General features: G+C 52.0%; 1 protein-coding gene across 4 annotated transcripts; it reads left to right on the top strand.

Moving 5' to 3' along the window:
- Nucleotides 1-401: 401 nt before the first annotated feature.
- TAOK2 (TAO kinase 2) lies at nucleotides 402-20516 on the top strand. Of its 4 annotated transcripts, none has more exons than XM_070413516.1 (19): nucleotides 402-1145; nucleotides 4270-4436; nucleotides 4608-4679; nucleotides 4774-4875; nucleotides 5357-5402; nucleotides 5743-5839; nucleotides 5999-6112; nucleotides 6215-6306; nucleotides 9164-9257; nucleotides 9358-9439; nucleotides 10208-10375; nucleotides 10547-10807; nucleotides 11002-11163; nucleotides 12778-13143; nucleotides 13224-13427; nucleotides 14502-14741; nucleotides 17853-18065; nucleotides 19012-19194; nucleotides 19278-20516. In XM_070413516.1, exons 2-19 carry the CDS (start codon nucleotides 4305-4307, stop codon nucleotides 19797-19799), a joined length of 3150 nt encoding a protein of 1049 aa, XP_070269617.1. In that variant the 5' UTR covers nucleotides 402-1145; nucleotides 4270-4304; the 3' UTR covers nucleotides 19800-20516. The 4 variants fall into 4 exon arrangements, with proteins under 4 accessions (XP_070269617.1, XP_070269616.1, XP_070269615.1 ...); XM_070413515.1 differs by having other exon boundaries at nucleotides 10529-10807; XM_070413514.1 differs by lacking the exons at nucleotides 17853-18065; nucleotides 19012-19194; nucleotides 19278-20516 and having other exon boundaries at nucleotides 14502-16642.
- The last annotated feature ends 242 nt before the right edge of the window (nucleotides 20517-20758 follow it).

Here is a 20758-nt window from a genome sequence, read left to right as displayed (position 1 = left end):
CCGCCTTTTCCGCGGCACACACCAACCTTCCTTCACTCCTCCCAGGATCTACCCTGCGCGCAGGCGCGGTCACGACTTTTTCCTTCCGCCCGCGCCCCCTCAAAGCTTCCCCTAGCAACAAGCTCGGGCTCCCCGCTAAGGTGGGGCGAACGCATGCGCCGCAGCCCCCTCCACCGCCAGTTGTCGGAAAGCGCGCTGGACTCCGCCCTCCCCAAGCCTAGCCCCTCTCCCCGCCTCCCACCCGGGTCTGCGTGGCGGGGCGCGTGCGCACTCTGGCTCCCTAGCTGCCTGTCTTCCAGCCGCGGCGGACAGGAGAGAGGGGCGGGGCCCCAGAGGAAGCGGCCCCGCCCTCTTTGGACGGGCGTCCCTACGGCGCCTGCGCGCTCCCGCCCGGTCTCCATCTTGGAATTGGGAGGAAGAGGGAGAGGGAGACCGGGACGAGACCTGGGTTGTGGTGCGGCGAGAAGCTGAGACAGAAGAGGAGAGGGCGAGAGGGTGCCGGGACTGCCCTTAGCTACCGTCTCTCAGCTACCCCCAGGAGAGAGAAGGAGAAGGGGAGGAGGCCGGGGCGGGAGTGGGGCTGTCACCCTCCGATCCTGACGTGAGAGGGGCCATTTGGCCGGACGTCCTAGGGGTGGGCGCCCTGTCGGCGGCCGGAGACCTGGGGCTCTGGTGCTTCAGTCCTGAATTTCCGGGCTTGACCCCTCGTTTCTCCAGTCTCCGGGTATTTGCCCCACAGATTGCAGATATCCGCGACTTGGGTCCCAGCCTCTCTAAACCTGGGTCCTTATTTTACCGGGGTTCAGGGCCCTGCGGGCAGCAGTATCCGGGGTTTACTCCCCGCGCGTTCGAATCCCAGATCAGCTCCCCCCGTTCGGCTCTCTGGGGCTCAGACCCCACAGCCAGAAACCCGGGACTCGGCAGCTGTCGCCCTCGAGGAGGAGGACTGGACCGCGAGGTCAGACCAGGCTGTCACCCCTTCCCCTCCCGGGGAGGCTTCCCGGGCCCGCCCCTCGGGGAGGGAGAAAGCCGAGGAGGAGGTGGCGAGGGGAGAGGTCTCCTTGCCCCTCGCCCAGCTTGGCCGAGCCGCTGGAGGACCCCAGGAGGAGTCGGAAGCGCTGGGGCACCATAGTGACCCCTACCAGGTGAGACCCGGGGTGCAGGGACGCGGGTCCCTGTGTCTGGTATGGAGAAGAAAGGGTGCTCCTTTCTCAGCCGCCGAGGCCCTCGCCTCGGGAGGGGGAAGCCCCACGGGGCAGTGGTCAGCCTCTGACGAGCCTTGCCTTCTGCTGCCGCCGCTTCCCCTTTCTCGTCCCTTCATTATGTCTGTCTGATGGGGGCCTCAGGTGACGGGGTCTCTGCTGTCACCGGCGTCACGCCCTGGGGGTGTGAGCTCATCGGATGGGTTTGCCCCCTTCTGATCCCCGTTAGCTGTGCCCCTCACAGTCACCTCCTCTGCCTTATTGTAGCCTGTTAACTGGCTGGTCTGGGGTGTTGGTCCCCACGTCTCTGAGCCCCGTGGTCGGTCTGCTGCTCCGTGTTTTAGGCATGGCCTGGTTGGGTCTCTTGTCCTTTCAAGGAAGTGTGTGTGTGTGTGTGTGTGTGTGTGTGCGCGCATTTGTGTTTGGCGGTGCCTGGCAGTATTTCCCCCAGCTATGTCGTATGAATCTCATACAGTTATCAGCGATCTATCGTTTACAAAGTGTTGTACACCCGTTTTCTCACGTGACCCCCTCCCCCTTCACCCTTTTTTAAAAGTATATGTTTTTATTGATTTTTGGAGAGAAAGGGGGAGGGAGAAAAACACCGATGTGAGAGCAAAGCACATGAGAGGGAAGCATCTATCTATATAGGCTGCCTCCTGTCTGCCCCCCACTGGGTCTTGAGCCCACAACCGGGGGGCACGTGCCCTGACCAGGAATTGAACTGGCAACCTTAAGTTTCCACACGGGCTAAGGCCCCCTTTGTCCTTTTATTGCGATCTCCCCATTTTACAGTTGAGAATGTTAAGGCCCGGAGAGGTTGCCCAAGGTCACTCAGTGGCAGAATCAGGATTTGAGTTGTGGTAAGATTTAAGAATAGGAGGAAGAAGAGCTTCCTTGTTTGGGAGGGCTGTACTCAGGAGCTTTTCCAGATGGGAGGGAGGCTCGGGCGCCTACCTCTGCCTCATGATTTTTCTCTGCACTCTGACCTTCACCTTTACTGTGATCCCAGCCTTTGGCCCGGGTTCCTGAGAGCGCCCTCTCTTCTGACACATGGTGTCTCTTCATAGTTAAAGCCAAGCTGCTGGGGTGGGATGTCCCCAAAGTATTAAAACCTTGTGGTGACCCTGGAGGCATGGAAGGAAAAATCCATATGCCAAATGTCCGAGTAGTGTTCCTAAGTATGGGATCTCGTTAAAAATGTCACAACAGCCCTCTGCTATCATTCATTTTCCTGAAAAGACCAACTCTAAGGAACTTACCAAAGCCCTGTTGCTGTATATTGAGGATGAATGTACTCCTGGTAGTGTAGGGATAGACAGTCCTGGATTTCCTCGTCTGCAGAATGGAGCTAACATTGTCCATTTTAGAAGGTGGTTATGATGTAGCGCAGATCTTGGTCGTCGTTCAAACGTCCGCTGTTATTTGAGGAAGAGGCCCCATGTCCTGTGGCCTAGGGTTCTGTGTTGGCATTCTTGGTTGAGAGCTGGTAAAGAGGTCAAGAAGATTCCCTTGGCAAGTTGTGAGCTCCTGCCTTTGTGTGTGGTTGTGTGGTTGGGGTGAGGGGTGCTTGGCAGGAGAATGGAGAAAGGGCCTGCTTTGAGCAGCCTGGGAGCTGCTGAGGGCAATCAATCTCCCAGGCTATTCTGAGCCCTCTGCACCCTGGGGGCCACTAGAGTGAGCTGGGCTTGCTTCTTGCCCACCAGCTTCCAGTTGAGCTGAGGAGACAAAATTAACAACACAATAGGAAACAATGCATGACAATATAATTACATGCTAGATTGGTAGGCTCTTTAAGGAGCTAGAACTGCCCTGGAGTCCAGCTCTTCTGAAGGCTCCTTTGTGCCTGAATTCCAACAAGTGCTTAGTCAGGAGTTTGGCCTGGAATCCCCTTGTGGGTGTGGGTGTGGGTGTGGGTGTGTGTCTGGGGGGAGGGGGGGTCTTGGCTTTGATGCTGGAGTTTCTCTGGATGTTTGGCTGGGTGCTCTAGCAGTTCTCCCTCAGCACCGAGTGATCAAGGAAAGCTTCCTGTAGGAGGCGACTGAGCTTGTAGTGAGTTGCTTAGAGAGGAATGAGCACACAGGCCTGACTGGAGAGGAGAAGGTCCTGTTCTCTGACCTTGGAGAAGTCCTCTTTCCTTTCTGTGCCTCAGTGGCCTCATCTGTGAAATGGTGATCATGATCCTGCCCTGCTTATTTCACGGTGCTGTTTTGAAAGCACAGTGGTAGAAGACCAGTTTTGGGAAAGTCATTTAACCTTCCTGAGCCTGTTTCCTCATCTGCAAAATAAGAGTACCAGTAATAACCTCATAAGGTTATGTGTGGTGAGGATTGAATGGGAGGTAATGTATGTAAGGTGTTGCTACACATGCTCAATAAATGTTATTTGTACACCGTAAATGCCCTGTATCTGTGTGTGATGCCTATGCAATTGGGCTGGACTGAAAAGGTAGCCCAGATCACAGAGCCATTTCTCTCCCTGTCCTTCCTACTTTAGATCTCCCTGCCACTGTGTCCCTAGCCCTTTTTGAGAATGAGTCTTCTGGCCCCTCTGGGCCAGTACCCACTTCTAACAATGGCCGGATTTCCACTGCCTCCGGCCTGGCCATTTCCTGCTCTCTTCAGAGTGTGAGAGGTTGAGGGAGGAGGGGGCCTCAAAGCTAAGAGGAATGGGAAGGTGCCTGGAAATTTGGATTGTGGGACTTGTGGGACAGGACACTTGGGGATTTGGGGATCTGGCTGGGAGGCAGAATCTTTTATTCTTGAAGGAGGAAGTAGGGGTTATAGGGAAATGGAGCTTGTTGAGGTCTGAAGAGGGTGGTAAGAATGCTTAGCTCCCACTCTTCCTAGCTGTTTTAGGGACTCTGGCCCTGTGGCCCATTCTTTGATTCCCAGGGCAAGTTCTTTTTTCTTTTCTTTTCTTGAGCTTTAATGTTCCTAATCTCCCCATACCCTTCCTCAGCAGTGCCTCCCCCTCATCAGGGAACTGGGAAGGAGAAGGCAGAAACTTGAGCAGCCCCTTCCTCTCTCTCTGAGAGCCCATCCTTGGCCCCATTTCCATTCTCCAGGTCAGGCCCCACTCTCAGGGCCCTCAGGGGCCACCATGCCAGCTGGGAGCCGGGCTGGGAGCCTGAAGGACCCTGATGTGGCTGAGCTCTTTTTCAAGGATGACCCTGAAAAGCTCTTCTCTGACCTTCGGGAAATTGGCCATGGCAGCTTTGGAGCTGTGTACTTTGTGAGTTGGGGCTTGGGAGGGTAGGGCAGGGATGGGGGCTGCATTCTCCCCCCTGTGGACCTCCAAGTAGCTCTCTATACTACACCACGCCCTCTCCTGCTGTGCCAGCAAGTCTTCTCGCTGCCCAGTTCTCACTGGGTGCCTTCACCACCTTCTGGTCTGGTCCTCTAGGCCCGGGATGTCCGGAATAATGAGGTGGTGGCCATCAAGAAGATGTCCTACAGTGGGAAGCAGTCTAATGAGGTGGGTCAGACTTAACAAGAACGGGTTGGGGGTAGGAGACTCCTGTCTCAAGATGCAGACTGAATAAGTCTCTGCTCCCCCTGACGCCTCCCAGAAGTGGCAGGACATCATCAAGGAGGTTCGGTTCCTACAGAAGCTCCGGCATCCCAATACCATTCAGTACCGGGGCTGTTACCTGAGGGAACACACAGCTTGGGTGAGCTGGCCCCCTGTCTCTGGCCTGATCTTTGCCCCCTCTCAGGCCCATCCTTATCTTGGTCTAGTCTCTTAGGTGGGCCCTATTTGGACTGCTGGTGTGGGAATCTTGGGAAGGAGTGAGTCTCTCCCAACCTTTTTATTTCTCAGACAAAGCCATGAGCAGCAGTGTCTGCCCAGAAGGAGAGGCTGGTTTGAAGGGTGACATAGACTAGTAGCAGTTGGAACAAGGGCACATGGGTTGGAAGAGCTGGAATGGAGATTGGAGCTTTGAAGGGATTCAGGTGGGAGAGGCTCTGACTCTAGGGACTCTCCCACCACCCCCTCATTTTCTCAGTTGTCCTTCCTCCCTGTCATTACCCTCGGGGCATTGCCTGAGTGGAGGATAGAGCAAGGAAGCTCTCTATTTTGGATCTCTGCCCAAGAGAGATGGGCCAGGGGTGGCCAGTTCTGCTGATCTCTGACCCTTGACCCTTCCTTAGCTGGTGATGGAGTATTGCCTGGGCTCAGCTTCTGACCTTCTAGAAGGTAAGTAACTCTGTCCAACAAGTGGAAGAAGGGAGAAGAGCAGAGAAGCTGTAGGGCAGGGGTCCTCAAACTACGGCCCGCGGGCCACATGCAAATACAAATATTGTATTTGTTCCCGTTTTGTTTTTTTACTTCAAAATAAGATATGTACAGTGTGCATAGGAATTTGTTCATAGTTTTTTTTTAAACTATAGTCCGGCCCTCCAACGGTCGGAGGGACAGTGAACTGGCCCCGTTTAAAAAGTTTGAGGACCCCTGCTGAAGGGGAAGGGTTAAAGGAAACTTGTTCCAGTCCCACCCTTGGGCTCCCTCAGCTTGATGTTTTTCCCTCACTCCCTAGTGCACAAGAAGCCCCTTCAGGAGGTGGAGATTGCAGCTGTGACCCACGGGGCCCTTCAGGGCCTGGCTTATCTGCATTCCCACAACATGATCCATAGGTACAAGCAGCACTGACGATGGCTGGGAAGGAGGGGGAGTGCTCACTACACCACTCTGCATTTAGCTGGGCTACAAGCCTTCTTGGAACTTGGTGCTATAGCCCCGACCCAGCCTTCCTGAGATGCATGTCTTATTCCTGTGCTTCGCTTCTTTGGCAGGGATGTGAAGGCTGGAAACATCCTGCTATCAGAGCCAGGCTTGGTAAAGCTGGGGGACTTCGGCTCCGCATCCATCATGGCACCTGCCAACTCCTTTGTGGGCACCCCGTACTGGTGAGTGGGAGTGGTGGTGGTTGGAGAGAGCGGCCAGAAAGTTGGGAGCAGGAGTTGGCAGGATCTGGGCAGGTAATTAGTCTCTTTGGTCTGAACTCCCAGGATGGCTCCGGAGGTGATCCTGGCAATGGATGAAGGGCAGTATGATGGCAAGGTGGATGTCTGGTCACTGGGGATAACGTGCATCGAGCTGGGTAAGGATATCTCCACTCTGCTCCCTCCATCCTCTTTTCCCTTCATTCCCGTCTCTCTTTTTATCCCCATACCATACCATCCTTTAAGGTCTGCAGGCTTCTGTTCATTTTGATTCTACCCTTGATCTCCAATACAGGCAGCTGTCAAATTCTGCCAATTTTTTATTTGTTTATTTTATTTTTGTTAATCCTCACCCAAGGATATTTTTCCCTTGATTTTTATTTTTATTTGTTTGTTGTTGTTGTTTTAATTTTTATTATTTTTTTAATACGAGAGGAAGGGAGAGGGAGAGAGAGATAAAAACATCAATGATGAGAGAATTATTGATCGGCTGCCCTGCACGCCCCCCACTGGGGATTGAGCCTGCAACCTGGGCATGTGCCCTTGACCGAAATCGAACCTGGGACCTTTCAGTCCGCAGGCTGATGCTCTCTCCACTGAGCCAAATCAGCTAGCGCTCCATTGATTTGTAGAGAGTGGAAGGGAGAGAGAGAGACAGAGAGAAACATTGATGTGAGAGAGACACATCGATTGGTTGCCTCCTGCATGCACCCCAACCTGGGCCAGGGAACCTACAACCGCTGTACATGCCCTTGACCGGAATAGAATCTTGGACCCTTCAGTCCGCAGGCTGATGCTCTATTCACTGAGCCAAACTGGCTCGTGCAAATTCTGCCAGTTTTTATACCTAAAGATTTCATAGCATTCATCTCTTCTGTCTAATACTCTAGTTCTAAACTTTTTTTTTAGCGCAGACTGTGTACCATGTATGTGCTAGTAGGTTCTGGAGGTATAGTAGTGAATAAGGCTCCTGCCTTCATGGAATTTATATTCAAGTTGGGAAAACAGGCATGTTTTCTTTCAATGTAATAAGAGCTGAATGGGGGAGTTAAAGGAATAGTACAACTCTAAAACAAGGGATATGACCTAGTTCAGAGGCTGAGGAAGGTCTCCTTGTAGCAGAGATATCTAAATAGAACCACAAGGCAAATAATAGTTAGCTGTTTGAAGACTGTAGGGAAGAGCATTCAGACAGGTAAGAGCAGGCATGGGGAGCTGAAACTAGTTTCAGTTATTTGGAATAATGCAGTAAAGAGCAGTGAGTGATACGGACAGAGTTAGACTCCAGTGAGTTCATAATGCCTTGAAGCCATGTCAAGGTTCTCATATTTGTCTGTCTGCACTATTGAAACAACTATTTAATGAGATAATGTTTGTAAGACCTCCAAAAGGGTGCCAAACATAGACTAGTTGTCCCAAGAAAGAGATGCTGTTGCCCTAGCAGGTTTGGCTCGGTGGATAGAGCATTGGCCCGTGGACTGAAGGGTCGTGGCTTCAATTCCAGTCAAGGGCACGTACCTGGGTTGCAGGCTCAATCCCCGGCTCTGGTAGGGGCCCATGTGGGAGGCAACCAATGAATATATCTCTCTCATATTGATGTTTTTCTCTCTCTGTCTCTCCCCTCCCTTCCACTCTCTAAAAATCAATGGAAAAATATCCTCAGGTGAGGATTAACAAACAAACAAACAAAAAAGAAAGATGCTTTTAGTTACTCTTAGAAGCAACTTCCTGCAGTGATCTTTCCTACTGCCAGTCTCTCCTATGTCACAGACATCTGCTTAAGCTCTGTTATTTCACTCCCTCCTCAGAGCCAGCAGTGGCTCTCTGTTGCTTTCAAGACTGAAGTCATATCCATCTTTTCTTACACCAAGCTAAAGACTGCTACCTAAAGCCTGGCTTTCCTCTTCAGGAGCTCCATCCCTGTGTGCCATGAACTTTTCCACTTTCTTGCCTTGATTTCTTTTGTGTCCACTGCCCAAGGGCAGAAATTCGTACATGGCCATCTCTGCATGTCTACATTTACCATTTGAGGCCGCAACCAGACAGGTTATGCAAAGATGTGAAGCAGGCCAAGAATAAGATAAATCTAGAGCTGTCCATTTTATTCCTAGTTTTGGTAAAGACATAGGTACAGAGAAATATTTCTCTACGATTAAAAAAAAAAAATCACAAAAAAACACATCAATCTTGATGATAAATGGCAACTGATACTCAGTCAGGATCAGAGAAGCAAACTGGAAGTTTGGCAAACTGGAGATTGCTATTGCTTATCTCCAGCCCATTGTTATGCAGGAATTTAGGCTCTAATTCACCAGATCTAAGTTTTTAAGATAAACTGGAGAGTTAGATTATTATTATTTGTTATGTGGAATTTAATTTAAAAATCACTGTGTGGGCCAAAAACATAAACAACATAAAACATTTGACTGAGCTGCTTGGGGCTCCTGGCTTGCAATTTCTCATCTAAGGTCTAGCTCCAATATCCCTTTTTCCAAAAGACCTTCCCTGAATTCCCTGCAAATGTACCAGCGGGAAGGCCCACCACACACCCAGCTTCCCAGCCATTTACCCGTCTCCCTCTTGTGCCAGCTAACAGTTTGAACTTGATATTATTTGTCCAGCCCTATTTAATCTTTCTGTCAGACTGGAAGTTCGTTGAGGACAGGACCTATTTCTTGTTTTTCTTTGCCTTCCCCATAATACTTAGCAAGCTTTTTGTTCTCATTTGGCACCTAATAAATACTAATTTAGCTGATAACTGAATGTGCTTTCTTCTGCCTTCTTTGGTGCTTTTGCATGTGTTTTTTTATTTGATCTCTACTTCACCTTGTGCAGGTGAAAGGACGGGTGTTGCATTTTACAGAGGGAGTGCATTGAGATTATGTGAATTGCTCAGAGTCATGCAGCCAAGAAATCAGGGAGCTGAAATGTGAAACCCAAATCTTCTGATTTCTGTTCCTTTCTCCTCTACCCACTGCCATCTCTCACTTTCTCCCACTTGACCTTTCTTTGTAGCGGAACGGAAACCACCACTGTTTAACATGAATGCGATGAGTGCCTTATACCACATTGCACAGAATGAGTCCCCTGTGCTCCAGTCAGGACACTGGTAAGGGCTTGGATCCCTGGGCCCAGGGGTTAGGCCATAGGGTAAGGCTGCCTTGACTCATCCCTTCCCCACCCCTCCCTCACCCTCCTGTGACTACTAGGTCTGAGTACTTCCGGAATTTTGTCGACTCCTGTCTTCAGAAAATCCCTCAAGACAGACCAACCTCAGAGGTTCTTCTGAAGGTGAGGACTCACTGGCCTAGGATTCTTCTAGAACTGTAGCTTGTTTGAGGTACAAGAAACCCCTCAATGAAATTAGTGATTCCCACCAAAAACTTCATTTATTAATTCCCACCCCCTCCCTGTTACCCCATGGACTCTGTTGTTAGATTTTGTCTACCAGACTGCTTTTATTAAGTAATAATTTGTTTTCCCATCTTTTATTAATCAAAGATGTATATAATTGCGAGCCAGGACTTCTGGTCAGCATGTGATAACCAGGGTTACTACACTGATCTGATGTAAATCAAGCCAAAAGCCTGTGTAGCCTTGTCATGGGTAAATGTATTATTTCCCTTAGGTGTTTTTTGACTTAACAAAAGTAGAGGGGCCCCTATTCCCTTCACAGATCCATGGGGGCCTAAGGAGCCCTAGTTGGGAACTGACATAGATTGTCTAGTTTGACAGTTGTTTTGTTATTGTGGGATAGCTTATGAGGCCCAGAGAGGCCTCATGACATGTCCATGGACATGCAGCACTTTGATAGAGGACCTGGACTGGAATCCAGATGTGACTGGTCTTGCCTGTCAGCCATGGGTGAAAGAAAAAGAGACCGGGGAGATTGGGTGGTGAAAATTAATGTGGGAGGAAGTGTTGAGACAAGGCCAGCATCCACCCATGAGGACATGGGTCCCAGGGGATTGCCTCAGGCTAGAGGGAATGCCAGCACCCATAGGATATTGAGGGTCGTGGGGGTGCTTGGCAGCAAGCCTCAGTGTTCTCTTTCCCCAGCACCGCTTTGTGCTCCGGGAGCGGCCACCCACAGTCATCATGGACCTAATTCAGAGGACCAAGGATGCTGTGCGGGAGCTGGACAACCTGCAGTACCGCAAGATGAAGAAGATACTATTCCAAGAGGCACCCAATGGCCCTGGTGCTGAAGCCCCAGAGGAGGAGGAGGTGACCCAGCTTGCCCTGCCACCCTTTACCACCATGTTGTACTTGCCTCGTAGCAGCTGCTTGGCCCCCTTACCCATCTCTCCTCACACCCACTGTCTCCTTGTGCTACCTCCATGTACACACCCCTTGTTCTTCCCCTTCCCTGCCCAACAGCCTACGCCCTGTCTACAGGAGGCGGAGCCCTACATGCACCGAGCTGGGACGCTGACCAGTCTAGAGAGTAGCCACTCAGTGCCCAGCATGTCCATCAGCGCCTCTAGTCAGAGCAGCTCAGTCAACAGCCTAGCAGATGCTTCAGACAATGAGGAGGAAGAAGAGGAAGAGGAAGAGGAGGAAGAAGAGGAGGAAGGCCCTGAAGCCCGGGAGATGGCCATGATGCAGGAGGGGGAACACACAGTCACCTCCCACAGTTCCATCATCCACCGGCTGCCGGTATGCAGCTCACCCTGAGTAGGCCTGACAGTGGAAAGGCCCAACCCCAGCTCTTCAGCTCAGGCATCGTCTGGGTTCCCTTCTCTCCCGCCCAAGCATGACTGCCTCTTCTCTAAATCTGACTGGGTCTGCAAGGAACTCCCTGTGGGCCCAGTGGCCTCTGAGCCTGGGTATCCTTTCCACCTTCCCTCTAGGGCTCTGACAACCTATATGATGACCCCTACCAGCCAGAGCTGACCCAGGGCCCTCTCCAGCAGCCTGCAGCCCCAGCTCCCACTTCTACCACCTCTTCTGCCCGCCGCCGGGCCTACTGCCGCAACCGGGACCACTTTGCCACCATCCGTACTGCCTCCCTGGTAAGTGCAGCCATTCTCCCTCGGGCCAGAGGGCCCAATCATCTAAGTCCAGAAATGATTTTCTCCTTATGGCTCATGGTTAAGTTCAAATTCTACCCTCACTTATGGTAGCTGTCTCTTGCCTTTTCTTCACTTCAACCTCCAGGGGATTGGCCACATTGGGTATTCCTAGCTTGGCAAACTCTTACTCCCATTTTTGTGACTGGGCTTAAATCATGTCTCCTTGGGTGCCTTCCCAGGCCCCTGGCCAATTGGATGCTCCTGAACAGCATTATGTCAGATATGCTGGATTCTGTGTTTGTGGAGGGCTAGGGTGGTGGTCAGGCATCTGCCTCATACCAGTGATTGGCTCTCAGGTTCACATACATGCCTATATTTAACCCGGCTCCTCTGGGAGGGAGCCAGGATGATCCCATTTGAGAGGTGGGGCAGCCATGACTCAGAGGCCTGCTTGCCTGAGGCACTGCCCTAGCATTGTTGATGGTTGTCAAATTCTGTAAGCAGACGTTGGTCCTTTCCTAACATTAAGTCATAGCAGTGTTTTCCCAGTTGACAGGGAAAAGTGGGTAGACATTTAGATTACATTCCTGCTTAGCTGCTCGCACCAACAACCCCTTACTTGGTCTAGTGATCTCTGCATGTGGTTGGTTCTGTTAGGTCAACTCTTCAAATCCAGTGATGCTTGGTTCTTTGTGATACTGGGCAGAGAAATCTGTGACTTCCAGGGTATTGGCCACCTGGACAATGGACCTGAGCTCAAATCTCAGCTGAGGACATCCAGTCCCAGTGTTCTTGTTATACCAACATCTCATGGCCCAGATCCAGTTCTGAACTTGGGCTATAATGATCCTCAGTGTTTGCTGAAGGAGAACGAAGCCAATACTTAGTGGTTCACAGTGTTCTAGACACTAGTACATACTAGTATGTATCAAAGTTAATCTCCACAGCCCTCTATGAGGAGGTATTATGGCCCCATTTAACAGACGAGGAAACTGAGGTTTAGCAACCTTAACTTTCATGAGGTCACATGGTTAGTAAGTGGCAGAGCTGGGACAGGGACCCAGGTCTGTATGATTACTCTCTTCTTGTTCTGATTAATCCTCACCCAAGGATATTTTTCCATTGATTTTTAGAGAGAATGGAAGAGAGGGGAAGAGACAGAGAAAAACATTGATGTGAGAGAAATACATCAATTGGTTGCCTCCCGCACTCACCCTGAGCAGGGCCAGGGATCGAGCCCGCAACCTAGGTATGCGTCCTTGACCAGATCGAACCTGGGACCCATCATTCCACAGGCTGATGCTCTGTCTACTAAGCCAAACGGGCCTGGACTGTATGATTACTCTTTTGAACTAATCTGAATTGTCCTACTTTTACACCGGGTCCTGTGCTCAGTACCTTTTATTATCTCATCAACCTGTGAAGTCAGTTATATTGTCATTATCCAGTTGAGGTGGCAGGCTCAGAGAGGTTATGTGTGAGGGAGGTACCAAATGTGCGAATTAAACCCAGGAGTCTAAAACCCATGTTCTTTCTTCATGGAGCATGAAGACTGTGTGTGCTAATAAAATGGGGGCCAAGGCTGAGCCCTTCTCATCCTCTCTCCCGCCCCAGGTCAGCCGTCAGATCCAGGAGCATGAGCAGGACTCAGCTCTGAGGGAGCAGCTAAGTGGCTATAAGCGGATGCGACGACAGCACCAGAAACAGCTGCTGGCCCTGGAGTCACGGCTGAGGGGTGAACGTGAGGAGCATAGTGCACGGCTGCAGCGAGAGCTTGAGGCACAGCGGGCTGGCTTCGGGGCTGAGGCAGAAAAGCTGTCACGGCGGCACCAGGCCATTGGTGAGAAGGAGGCACGAGCTGCCCAGGCTGAGGAACGAAAGTTCCAGCAGCACATCCTTGGGCAGCAGAAGAAGGAGCTGGCTGCCCTGCTGGAGGCGCAGAAGCGAACCTACAAACTTCGGAAGGAGCAACTAAAGGAGGTGGGAGAGGCTCCAGCAGTGGATAGGGCCTGGTGGTGAGAGAGGCAGTCCCTGACCCCCCTGCTCTCCCCACTGCCCAGGAGCTTCAGGAGAACCCCAGCACACCCAAGCGGGAGAAGGCTGAGTGGCTTTTGCGGCAGAAGGAGCAGCTACAGCAGTGCCAGGCGGAAGAGGAGGCAGGGCTGCTACGGCGGCAGCGCCAATACTTTGAGTTGCAGTGTCGCCAATATAAGCGCAAAATGCTGCTGGCTCGTCATAGCCTGGACCAAGATCTGCTGCGAGAGGTGGGTCACCCCATTCCCCTCCCGGATCCCAGACATCCTTTTAAAATAAATACATAGCCCTAACTGGTTTGGCTCAGTTGATAGAGTGTCGGCCTGAGGACTGAAAGGTCCCAGGTTCAATTCCAGTCAAGGGCATGTACCTTGGTTGTGGGCACATCCCCAGTAGGAGGTGTGCAGGAGGCAGCTGATCGATGTTTCTAACTCTCTATCCCTCTCCCTTTCTGTAAAAAAATCAATAAAAAATATTTTTAAAAAAATAAATAAAAATTAAAATATATATATATGAAATCAATATATATATAAATTGATTTCAGAGTGATATATATAATATATATAATATAATCTATATATATATTGGTATATATTGATATATTGATTTCAGAGAGGAAGGGAAGGGGAGAGAGAAATAGAAACATCAGTGATGAGAGAATCATTGATTGGCTGCCTCCTGCATGCCCCATACTGGGAATGGAGCCCACAATCCAGGCATGTGCCCTGACAGGGAATCCAACCTCAACCTCCTGGTTCACAGGTCAACGCTCAACCACTGAGCCATGCTGGCCGGGCCCAGACATCCTTTTTCATTTGCCTCACTTGTCTTTTTGCCTCAGCCCACCTTCATGTTATGGTTCTGCTTCTCTTGAACACCCCTTTTGCTTCTCATGCCCACCAGAAAGACCCTGCTAGAGTTCCCTTAATATTCTGTTCCCAGCCCTGGCCGGTTTGGGTCAGTGGATAGAGCATCGGCCTGCAGACTGAAGGTTCCCGGGTTCGATTCTGGTCAAGGACATGTGCCTTGGTTGCAGGCACATCCGGGGGGGGGGGGGGGGGGGGGGCGTGTAGGAGACAGCTGATCGATGTTTCTTACTCTATCCCTCTCCCTCCTCTCTGTAAAAAATCAATAAAAATATATATATATTTTTTTAAAAATTTCTGTTCCCAGACCAGCCAGGAGTTTGGCTCCCTTATATCCCTCATCTTCCCACCCTCAGCTCCTTCTGCCAGAGTTTTGGGGCTCTCACACCAACAAGGTTTCCTAACTGGACTCTGGGCCCCGCCTCTCTTCTGCTTCAGGACTTGAACAAGAAACAAACACAGAAGGACTTGGAGTGTGCATTGCTGCTGCGGCAGCATGAGGCCACACGAGAGCTTGAGCTAAGACAGCTCCAGGCTGTACAGCGCACAAGGGCAGAGCTCACCCGCCTGCAGCACCAGACAGAGCTGGGCAACCAGCTGGAGTACAACAAGCGGCGTGAGCAAGAGTTGCGGCAGAAGCATGCGGCCCAGGTTCGCCAGCAGCCCAAGAGCCTCAAAGTACGTGCAGGCCAGCGTCCCCCGGCCCTCCCGCTCCCCATTCCTGGGGCTCTGGGACCACCCAGCACAGGCACCCCTAGAGAAGAGCATCCCTGCTCATCTGGCCAGGAGGCAGTCTTTGGCCAAAGAATTCTGGGAGAGGAGGAGCAAGCAGTTCCAGAGAGAAGGATTCTGGGAGAGGAAGGGGCCACCTTGGAACCAGAGGAGCAGAGGATTTTGGGGGAAGAATCAGGAACCCCTAGTCCCAGTCCACAAAAAAATAGGTGTTTGGTTGATGAGGAAGTTTGGGGTCTTACTGAGGAGGAGATAGAGGAGCTAAGAGTCCCATCCCTGACACCTCAGGAAAGGAACATTTTGGGCCAGGAGGCGGCTGGGGCATGGAGGTTGTGGGAGAAGGAGTATAGGAGCCTCCTGGATGAGGAATTTGAGTTTGGCTGGGTCCAAGGCCCAGCTCTGACCCCAGTCCCTGAGGAGGAGGAAGAGGAAGAAGAGGAGGAGGGGGCTCCAATTAGGACTCCGAGGGATCCTGGAGATGGCTGTCCCTCACCAGACATCCCCCCTGAACCCCCTCCAACATATCTGAGACCTGGCCCTGCTAGCCAGTTCCCTGGACTCCTGTCCCATGGCCTCCTGGCTGGCCTCTCTTTTGCAGTGGGGTCCTCCTCTGGCCTCCTGCCCCTACTACTTCTGCTGCTGCTCCCACTGCTGGCCGCCCAGGGTGGGGGTGGCTTGCAGGCCTCGCTGCTAGCCCTTGAGGTGGGGCTGGTGGGCCTGGGGGCCTCCTACCTACTTCTTTGTACAGCTCTGCATCTGCCCCCCAGTCTGTTCTTACTCCTTGCCCAAGCCACTGCACTGGGAGCTATCCTGGGTCTGAGCTGGTGCCGAGGCCTTATGGGTGTCCCTCTGGGCCTTGGGGCCGCCTGGCTCCTAGCCTGGCCAAGCCTGGTTCTACCACTGGCAGCTATGGCAGCTGGGGGCAAATGGGTGCGGCAGCAGGGACCTCAGATTCGCCGGGGCATCTCTCGGCTCTGGTTACGGGCTCTGCTGCGCCTATCCCCCATGGCCTTTAGGGCCCTACAGGGCTGTGGGGCTGTGGGGGACCGGGGTCTGTTTGCCCTCTACCCCAAGACCAACAAGGATGGCTTCCGCAGTCGACTGCCTGTCCCTGGGCCTCGGCGGAGTAATTCCCGGGCTTCCCGACACCCACTAGCCCTATTGGCAAGGTTTTGGGCCCTGTGTAAGGGCTGGAACTGGCACCTGGCACGGGCCAGCCAGGGTTTGGCCTCCCGCTTACCTCCCTGGGCTATCCACACACTGGCCAGCTGGGGCCTGCTTCGGGTTGAACGGCCCAGCCGTATTCCCCGACTACTACCACGCAGCCAGCGCAGGCTAGGGCCCCCTGCCTCCCACCAACCACCACCAGGGACTCTAGCTGGGCGGAAATCCCGAACCCGTCAGTCCCGGGCCCTGCCTCCCTGGAGGTGACCAACTCTGGCGTTTCATCAGCCCGAATCTAGAGCATTGAGCACTTTATCTCCCACTACTCAGCGAAGATTCTGCAGTCCCAATCCTCCCTTTCATACCTCCTTCCTCAGTGTGCTCCCCCCACCCCCAACCCTTGGACCTCTAGGCAGGCAGCCCCCTCCACTAGAGCTCAGAAGTTACACTTTGTGTTCTCCTGAAGCTCCTCCCCCACCTTAAGTTATTGCTGTTCTCCCGCTGTGTGCTCATCCTCACCCTCATCCACTCAGGCCTGGGCCAGGTGTGGTGGTGGGTGGAAAGAGTCATGTGTTTTTTTCTCTCTTTGATTTTGTTTTTCTGTCTCCCTTCCAACCTACCCCCTTTCCCCCATCAAAAAAAGAAAAAGACAAACACAAATAAAATATCTAAGCGGAACTATACCTTTGGCCCAGGCTGCCTCTGTCTGCTTTGTCCTGCCGCCTAGCCTCCCTGGTATGCCCCAATCCAGACCCGTGGCCCCCAGTCCCATGACCTCTTCACCTCCATCTACGTTATCTCAACCCCTTTCATTCCTCAGCCTCATCCTCTCTGCCGTCATAACTTTATTACATCATGACCACCACCAGCTTGGTGGTCTGGACCTCTTTGAGCTTTGACATATCTTATGCCCACAGTTCCCATTTGTGGATTCCTTAAGAGAGTCCTTAGGTTCTGGTAATTTTGTCCTCAGCCCCTGCTTTGTCTCCCAACCTGTTCCCTTTCTGGGAGCTGAATTTCTCTCCTGGCATCAGGCATTATTCTAGAGGGCTGGGGGATGGAACTGGGAACCCTGAATAGTAGGGGATGATGAGTTTGGGGGCCAAGCAAGAGAGTATGGGGGCTGTGGAAATGGGATTGGTTGTGGGCTTGGAATGGGAGCTGAGTGTGTAAGGGGATGTCTGGAATGTGGAAATCTGGCCAGGGTGGCAGCTGTTGGCCCATTGAACTTGTCAGGCCCTTTCTGGCCACTTCTTTGCCCCTTTGCCTTATGTGGCCTGAGATGGGGCCACTTCTTCTTATCCATTTCTCAGCTCGGTGGATGTCCTTCACCCTTCCCACCCAGAGGTACTGAACCTGGGCCTTCCTCTGTCTTTAGCTGTGTTGCTCTCTTCCATGGGTGTGTTGTGTGATTTGGTTTTCTCACTCTTCTTGTACACATTCCGTATCTGCTCACATGCTTCTATCTCTAGGTCATGTTTTCTGTGCATGGTCAAAGCTTCTTGTATGCCCTCAGTACTCTAAAGATTCCAGTTCCCTGTCCATGAACTCTCCTGCTGTTTCTTGTGTTTTCCACCCAACTCTGTGAACATGCTCTCGGAACCTTGTTTCTTTGCATCTCTTGCCCATTGAGAATCTTCCTGATCTCTCTCAACACAATCCCATCTCTCCATGTCTGTCTGTATACAGTTCCCCCCGCCCCCTCTGTCTAACATGTTTTCTGTTTCTCTCCCTCTCCCTGTCTCTGTTTCTGTCTCTTCCTCTCTCTCTCTTTTCCCCTTCTCCCCTGATTGTTCCTCCTCCTCCTGTTCCTCCTCCTCCTGTTCTTCCTCTTCCTCCTCTCCCTCTTCCTCTCCCCTGCCCCCATTTCCCCTCGGTCCATCCACTGCATAGTCTAAGGAGCTGCAGATCAAGAAGCAGTTCCAGGAGACGTGTAAGATCCAGACTCGGCAGTACAAGGCTCTGCGGGCACACTTGCTGGAGACTACGCCTAAAGCTCAGCACAAGAGCCTCCTTAAGCGGCTCAAGGAAGAACAGACCCGAAAGCTGGCAATCCTAGCTGAACAATACGACCAGTCCATCTCAGAGATGCTCAGCTCACAGGCGGTGAGGCCTGGGGTCCAGAGAGGGAGCATGGCGGAGATTGGCCTCTATTTCCCACTGGGTTATGGGCCATGAAAGCAGGGGAGGGGGTGGATAGAGAAGGGGCTTTTTGTTCCTGGGAAACCTCAGATGTCTCCCACTGTTGGTATTCTCTGCAATGGTTTTATTCTCTCGCTTGAGTATTTTCTTAAGGTCTTGACAAAGCCAGCCTGCCTATTCTACCAAGAACCACCAAGGAAAGTGTGGCTGTAATTTTTCCTTGAGCCTGAGTTAGTTTAATGTGTGAATAGAAAATCAAAATGTTTGTAGCCCTCAGGCCAATTTCCTGACTTATGGAGGATTTTGAAGGTTGCTGTTCTAAAAGTGATCACACATAAGTAACATGGAATGGGTCACTTAAATATACACATGGTGTAAAAGTAACACTATTCATTGCCATTTTTTCACCCAATCCCACTTCTCAGAATTATTGTTAATAATTCATTGTACTAGGTTATTTCCTATGCATATTGAAGTTACATAAAATTTTTAAACAAGAATGAATCATGCTTTACATACTATTCTTTAACTTTTTTCCACCTAATATTTCTTGGATCTCTTCCCATCCAGTACACATATCTCATTTTTTTTTTAACAGCATAGAATTATCCATGGTATGAATATACCATAATTTATTTAACCCATCCCTTATTGGTGGACATTTAGGTTGTTTCCAGTATATTGCTATTACAACGCTTCAGTGAACACCTTCGAGCACATGTGCAAGTATACCTTGGGGATAAATTCCTGGAAGTGTAATTGCTGTGTCACAGGGTATGACGACCTTTCATTTTGGTAGATGTTGACACTGGCTGCTTCTTGAAACCTTAGGGCCCAGGCCTACCTGGGGCAGGGGAGGATTGTGGGGGTCGGGGAGAGGCCCCTAAAATTAGTTCTTCCTATTTTCCAGCTGCGGCTTGATGAGACCCAGGAGGCAGAGTTCCAAGCCCTTCGGCAGCAGCTTCAACAGGAGCTGGAGCTACTCAATGCTTATCAGAGTAAGATCAAGATTCGCACGGAGAGTCAACACGAGAGGGAGTTGCGAGAGCTGGAACAGAGAGTAGCTCTGAGGCGGGCACTGCTAGAGCAGCGGGTAAGAGGGCTTGGCCTCCAGGATGGGGTGGGCAGTCCCCTCTAGCCCTCACTGGACTCTCTAATCTCTTCTGGGTGTTCCAGGTGGAAGAGGAGCTGCTGGCCCTGCAAACAGGGCGTTCTGAACGAATCCGGAGTTTGCTCGAGCGGCAGGCCCGTGAGATCGAGGCTTTCGATGCTGAGAGCATGAGGCTGGGTTTCTCCAGTATGGCTCTGGGGGGCATTCCAGCCGAGGCTGCTGCCCAGGGCTATCCCGCTCCTCCCCCTGCCCCTGCCTGGCCCTCCCGCCCTGTTCCCCGTTCAGGAGCACACTGGAGCCATGGCCCTCCTCCACCTGGCATGCCCCCCCCAGCTTGGCGTCAGCCCTCTCTGCTGGCTCCCCCAGGTCCCCCAAACTGGCTGGGGCCCCCAGCACAGAGTGGGACACCCCGTGGTGGAGCCCTGCTACTGCTAAGAAACAGCCCCCAGCCCTTGCGACGGGCAGCCTCGGGGGGCAGTGGCAGTGACAATGTGGGCCCACCTGCTGCCGCAGTGCCTGGGCCTCTGAGCCGCAGCACCAGTGTCGCTTCCCACATCCTCAATGGCTCCTCCCACTTCTATTCCTGAAGTGCAAGGTGGATAAGCAGATGCAGGGGGCAGGGGCAGGGTTGGGTGGAGCCTGATTCTGGAGGGCTTATAAGCTTGAGGCCCACCCAAGGGTGGGGGACAGGATGTTAGTTCCAGCTCCCCTCAAACCTCATCTCATGAGCTTCTTGGGCTGGCCAGTGGCCCAGGGTCAGCTTGGGCATAGGTTCCTCAAGGCTGACTAGGAGCCCCTGCCTCCCCACCATGGTGCCAGGGTCTCTCTCCACCACCGCCTTGGAAAAGGAGGGAGATGTTCGTGTCAAATATTCATCTAGTCCCCTGGGGGAGGGGAAGGGTGGGTCTAGATATATTCAGAGAACTATACTACTCCCTGCATTGGGGCCATGGATTGGGGACGCCAGGCCCCCGCAGACCTGGGATGTGACAGAGCAAGTCTGGGGGTCGGGTGGGGAGTACGGGAGGAAAGGGCCTTCTTAGGAAGAAGGATAAGGATGGGGTCTTGGGGTCAGGATGCCTGGGTCTCTCCATTCCCCTGTTGCCGTCTGAAGTCCTGTGCCGTCTTGTCTTTTTTTTTTTTTTTTTTTTAATTGAGATCAGAGCTGGGGCAGGGGAACAAGGGAAGGACCTTGGAAGGGGCTGCTCCCAGGTCTGGGGGCAGTCATGGCAGCCCCTCCAGCTACGGGGCTGGCACAGAGCCCCATGGCAAGCTTTTAATAAACTGTTGGTTATTCTAACAGACCCCAGGACTCATGCTTTCTAAGCTGTGTATTAAGGACTGTTCAGTGGCAGGTGATAATGTTACTTGTTTTTAAAAAGAGGATTTATTGGGCTGTATAACTAAAAACTGCAGTGTTCTTAATGACTTTGGCCATCACTAGATCCAGAACCTTAGACGGGATCATTAGACTTTTGACCTCTGCTTCCCTTTGCTTTGGCTTCAAAGATTTTTAGAAGATTCACTTCATGCTCAAGCTCCTAGC

The sequence above is a fragment of the Myotis yumanensis genome, unplaced genomic scaffold (assembly GCF_028538775.1).
Source record: "Myotis yumanensis isolate MYYU_CA2020_CCGP unplaced genomic scaffold, mMyoYum1.0.hap1 SCAF_4, whole genome shotgun sequence".
Lineage (NCBI taxonomy): Eukaryota > Metazoa > Chordata > Mammalia > Chiroptera > Vespertilionidae > Myotis > Myotis yumanensis.
Note: the sequence above shows the minus strand (reverse complement) of the source record. Positions and strands in the feature narration are given on the sequence as shown.